The sequence below is a fragment of the Abramis brama genome (genome assembly GCF_963993115.1).
Source record: "Abramis brama genome assembly, chromosome: 22".
Lineage (NCBI taxonomy): Eukaryota > Metazoa > Chordata > Actinopteri > Cypriniformes > Leuciscidae > Abramis > Abramis brama.
In genome coordinates, this window is record NC_139984.1 from 8,748,844 (window position 1) to 8,755,036 (window position 6,193).

At 41.0% G+C, this 6,193-nt stretch overlaps 1 protein-coding gene across 2 annotated transcripts in view; it reads right to left on the reverse strand.

Moving 5' to 3' along the window:
• Positions 1-6,073, reverse strand: part of bltp3a (bridge-like lipid transfer protein family member 3A) — a 39,314-nt gene extending 33,241 nt beyond the window's left edge. For both annotated transcript variants that reach the window (XM_084097930.1, XM_084097929.1), the window contains exon 1: positions 5,886-6,073. In XM_084097930.1, coding sequence (XP_083954056.1) covers positions 5,886-5,929 — 44 coding nt within the window. In that variant the 5' untranslated portion in view covers positions 5,930-6,073. The remainder of the gene's footprint in view (positions 1-5,885) is intronic.
• Between the last annotated feature and the right edge of the window lie 120 nt (positions 6,074-6,193).

The window sequence follows — 6,193 nt, forward strand, 5'->3', positions numbered from 1 at the left end:
GTTGTTGGTGCCAGACGGGCCGGTCTGAGTATTTCACAATCTGCTCAGTTACTGGGATTTTCACGCACAACCATTTCTAGGGTTTACAAAGAATGGTGTGAAAAGGGAAAAACATCCAGTATGCGGCAGTCCTGTGGGCGAAAATGCCTTGTTGATGCTAGAGGTCAGAGGAGAATGGGCCGACTGATTCAAGCTGATAGAAGAGCAACTTTGACTGAAATAACCACTCGTTACAACCGAGGTGTGCAGCAAAGCATTTGTGAAGCCACAACACGCACAACCTTGAGGCGGATGGGCTACAACAGCAGAAGACCCCACCGGGTACCACTCATCTCCACTTCAAATAGGAATAAGAGGCTACAATTTGCACGAGCTCACCAAAATTGGACAGTTGAAGACTGGAAAAATGTTGCCTGGTCTGAAGAGTCTCGATTTCTGTTGAGACATTCAGATGGTAGAGTCAGAATTTGGCGTAAACAGAATGAGAACATGGATCCATCATGCCTTGTTACCACTGTGCAGGCTGGTGGTGGTGGTGGTGGTGGTGTAATGGTGTGGGGGATGTTTTCTTGGCACACTTTAGGCCCCTTAGTGCCAATTGGGCATCGTTTAAATGCCATGGCCTACCTGAGCATTGTTTCTGACCATGTCCATCCCTTTATGACCACCATGTACCCATCCTCTGATGGCTACTTCCAGCAGGATAATGCACCATGTCACAAAGCTCGAATCATTTCAAACTGGTTTCTTGAACATGACAATGAGTTCACTGTACTAAAATGGCCCCCACAGTCACCAGATCTCAACCCAATAGAGCATCTTTGGGATGTGGTGGAACGGGAGCTTCGTGCCCTGGATGTGCATCCCACAAATCTCCATCAACTGCAAGATGCTATCCTATCAATATGGGCCAACATTTCTAAAGAATGCTTTCAGCACCTTGTTGAATCAATGCCACGTAGAATTAAGGCAGTTCTGAAGGTGAAAGGGGGTCAAACACAGTATTAGTATGGTGTTCCTAATAATCCTTTAGGTGAGTGTAAGTACCTACTCAAGAGAGTATGCGATTTTGGACGCAGCCCAGAAATATAATAATACACCCAACAAAAAGCACACTTGAGGGCAGATTTGCTAACAGCTTGCTCCAGCGCAAACCTTCTTTTGGCGTAAAAAAAATACTGTTAGGATTCACTAAAGACACGCAAAAGACGCAATGGGATGAGAGCATTTAAATGAACCATGGTGATTTACTAAGGTTTGCGTTTGTCAATTTACTGGTATTTGCGCCATTAATTACTACCCCAAAAAAAGCATGTCTTAAACCAGATGCTAATTTGCGCTGCTCTTGGTAGATTGTGTTGGTCATTATGGGAATGATCCGGTTGCGTCTGTGTTCTTTCTTTTGCGCAAAACTTTCCACTCCCATCGGCGCTTTTATGGGATTGACCCCTTACGCTAATTTGACACATTTAGTAAATCTGGCCTTTGAATGGGTTAGAGGGCTGGATCTGGTCGTATCTCCTCACACCATCATTATCCATTCCTCTTTTCTTACGCTCCTGTAGTTCCCCCCGTTCCTAATCCCACAGACCTTAACAAACAGTGTGTAAACTACTAACATGTCAGGCTGACGACCGTAGACGAGTTCAGCGTTCTGTGAAGAGACCACAGCTACACATCACGCAAGCCTAGATTATAAATACTCCTTTCACTAAATCCTTCCTTCTCAGAAAAAAATTAAAAAATAAATAAATCATGCAAACTTGATGACAAAAAGCCTTCTGATAAAAGGACAGTTTCTGTGCGACAACAGCATCAAAGCCTCGGGATGTAATGGTTAAAAACCCCTGTAAATAAGGCGGTTTTCCTTCCTTTGTTGACACTTCAAACTGGGCGAGATTGGTCTTTTTTTAATAGCCAATAGCCTTTACTTTATTATGACACAATCACAAGCCAAGATTTGCTAGTCGTTTGCAGGTGGTATTAGAGGGAGAGACGTTCTCATTCTAGAGAGATTTGATTGGACCCCTGAGTGCAAGGCAAGTCATCAATATTCATCAATATTTTTTCAGTTTTCCAGGAAGATTAAGACTGTACATTTTAAATGTGTATAACAGCTTGAAGCTGATTTTGTTCATGGGGTTCATGGCCTGATAACCATAAGGTTGCTGGGTTCAATCCCCAGATAGAGCGAGTCACAAGCTATCGCCTGGCCAAGGCACTTAACCCCAGGTTACTCCAGCAGGATTGTCCTGGATATCCATATCACTTAGCAGATGAACAAGCAGATTCAATCTACTTCAGAAGTCTTGGCTGTTCAGTCCCACTCACACACTAATTAAACTGCAAAACAACAGCCGGGACAGAAAAGAAAAGAAGAGATTTGTACAAATGTAAGCGGTGCATGTCTGTGCAACATTCTGGTGTCCAGCCCTTGTATTAAGATTAAAAATCAATAATCAAAAATATATTTTTATTTTGGGTCTGTTCAGCTGCCTTTAACCATGATATATGCGGTTCAAACTGACCCAGAAACATCATCGTAATAGAAATTATTATATATAACAGGGTACCCCTTAGTTGAAATCACTAAAGCGGGGGACCCTAGAATCGTCACCACCTTTTGCCCCGAAATTGAAAAATTTACAAAACTTCAATAAAAATATCATAGGTTAACCAGTATTTCCAACTATTCAAAAATCTAAAGGGTCAAACCCAATACAAGAGCTAGCCTAGATATGGCCCCTCTAATGTACATCTATTGGATTTGTATTTTCTTCAAGCCAAAAATTATAAGTCTGATCAAGTAAGGCCAGTTCACACCAAGAATAATAACTATAACGATAACTATATTAGCATCCACACACCAGCAGACAATATTATTCTGAATAATAAAAATCTCACGTCATCCTTCATTTGAAGAATCATTTATGTTTGTAAGTTTTGTCAACATTTAATATATAGTGGCAGAGATCTGCTTAAATCCCTACCCCTCAGTATGAGCACTATTAGTGATGCTTGCCTTAGTAAACACTACTAAAGAGAAGGTCCGGGAGTGTGTGCACGTCAAACAAGCATAACAAGCAAGGAGAGGCCGAGCTGAATGAGGGAGAGCTGGCAGAGCTTCAGCTGAGACTCAGAACAGCAGGAACTAGCATGTGCTTTAACACCCACAGAGAGCCTGCTGGGAAATAACAGCCCAAACACTACAAGGACTTGATGTAGAAATTACGTAGAACTGTCTTCCTCATTCTTTGGACATGAAATGAGAGTGATTTGTATCTCTATGCCAGAATATCCTCATTATATCAGATTTTCATTCAAAATACTATAGTATAGGGGTGTAACGGTACATGTATTGGTACCGAACCGTCACGGTACGGACTTTACGGTTTGGTGCGTACAGTCTGACGATGAATACAGTCAGTCACAGGCGATCCACACTCCAGTCCAGAAGGGGGCGCTCACGGTAATGCAACACTGTTTGCTAACCGCCACAACTCGAAAAAGAGCAGCAGAAGAAGAGACGATCTACACACCAACCCAAAGCAAGAGTTCAGATGTCACGCATGAGCTTGCTAGTAGCCGATACGCTGAGTTTAGATTAAAGGGGTGGTTGATTATGATTTTACTTTTCTAACTTTAGTTAGTGTGTAATGTTGCTGTTTGAGCATAAACAACATCTGCAAAGTTACGACGCTCGAAGTTCAAAGCAAAGGGAGATATTTTCTTTTAAAGAAATTGCTTTTTAAGGACTACAACAAACGGCTGGTAGGGACTACACGAGCTTCCTTCCGGGTAAGTGACATCACTAACCGTAAAATTTACATAAACCCCGCCCCGGAACACGATTTATAGATTTATCAAGACAGAATATGCTAATCAATGACTAGAAAATACACATAAGCTACATAAATTCACCAACTAACCATTCAGAAATGTTGTCTACATGTTGTCACTTCTTGAGTCTCTCCATCATTGTCTGAATCTGGTTTGAACATAAAAGGCTAAACGTTTTTGAGATTTCCAGTGCATGTCTGTGTGAGGTAAAAGGACATGATCTGTTGAAGCTCCGCCCCCTGTGCCGGGAGCAGCAGCTCATTTGCATTTAAAGGAACAGACACAAAAACGGTGTGTTTTTGCTCACCCTCAAAAAGTGACAACTTTAACATGCTGTATAAAAATATCTGTGGGGTATTTTGAGCTAAAACTTCACACACACACTCTGGGGACATCAGAGACTTATTTTACATCTTGTGAAAAGGGCATTATACCACCCCTTTAATATTTGTGACGCGCTCCACAAACTTCATGGAAAGGAAACCGGGATGGCAGAAACTGGCATCCTGAATCAAATGTCTTGCTCTTCTCTGAATGACCATAAATATTTTAAGTAGTTTCTGCTGTTATAATGAGACAAAATCATTTGGCATTGTGTCGATGTGTGTCGTGAAAGTCTCACTCCAGTCCAGTGATGAAATATGCGTGTCCTGGAAACGGGAAGCCTCAGGTGTCTCTTCACTCGCTGTTTCCTCGAGGAAGAGTGAAGTAGGTTCAGATGTAGATGGCTCTTTTTCTCCTTCTCGCTCAACTTTCAGTGATTTCTTGAAAAAGCGTAATATTGAACTTCATCCGCCATTGTCACGAATGTTAATGAACCCTCACGCGCAAAGAAAATGACAGCGTATGCAAGAGTGCATTGTTTACCGCTTAGTGTTTAATACACTAAAGGAGGATGTACTGTAGCAACTTTCTCAGGGGGGACGACTGTAAGTTGCTCTACTGTCTGTTCAAAATACAGTACAGGTCAAAAGTTTGGAAACATTACTATTTTCATCAAGCCTGCATTTATTTGATCAAAAATACAGAAAAAAATGTAATATTGTGATATATTATTACAATTTAAAATAATTGGTTTTCAATTTATTATACTTTAAATTATCATTTATTTTTGTGATGCAAAGCTGAATTTTCAGGATCATTACTCCAGTCTATCACATGATCCTTTAGAAATCATTCTAATATGAATATGATCAAACAAACGCAGCCTTGATAAGCATTAGAGACTTCTTTCAAAAATATAAAAAAAACGTAATGTTTCCAAACTTTTGACCTGTACTGTAAATGAAAAGAAACCTAGCATTGTGGACTAGTTGCTTTCCTTACCGAACCGTGTCTCCTGTGTACCGTTACACCCCTAACTATCAATGATTATAAAGTAGCACTGCCCACAAATAAGACATATTCCTGGACCTTCATCTTCTGCTAGTTCACAAAACTTCTGTCAAACAAATATACCGTCAACAACACCTAAAATCAAAAGGAAATGTCTGGAATTGGATTGGTAGAATGTGCTTGATATTAATAATGCTCCAGGACGAGCAACTCTCGGGAGTCACCTGAGGTTCAGAGCCTGAATCAAGGTCACAGTGGTGATTTTACTGATCAGACTAAATCAATAAACACCAAAGGCATGAATAGTTCAAATCACTGTTGAATAAACCTTTTTATTTCTGCTTAAACTATTGGTATATCACATAAACATGCTGATTATGGAGTTTTCCCAAGCCTAACATGTTTAATATGCTACTACTCTGTCACAGGCCCAGTGTCTGTGTATGTGTTATGTGTGTTTGTGTAGGTCAGTTGTGTTGTTTCAACATAACGTTGTGTAGTTTCAGCATAACACCAGCATAGATGCTGCAGTCTATTAGCATGTCACCTAACTGACCCCAAATGTACATTTATATTCCTTTCAAATAACTACAGGGACTGCTACACACTGAGCGTATGTCTGTGTTTGTTTATTAGCGGTGTGACTGTGTGAGTCCCGTGAAAACACTGACACTGATGAATCATCAAATGAAACCCAAACAGCATATTACCTGGACAGATGCTTCAGGATCTGCTTTTTAATGATTCCGGCCATCCCGTCAGACTGGCTACCTCTCCAGCATCTTCAGAAATATTCTGCTGACACACACACACTCACGCAGACGCAGACACACACACAAACACACACTCACACCCCGCTCACGACTGACACTGCTGCTGCTCCAGCGCAGACTCTGCCAATCAGAATCGCCGCAACGACTGCGTGTCAAAATAAAAGTCTTTACTGAGAAGAGACTCAACCACTAGAGGGCCTCAGCAAACTAATGAAGGGGCCTCAAGATGATTTTATTTTATTTTT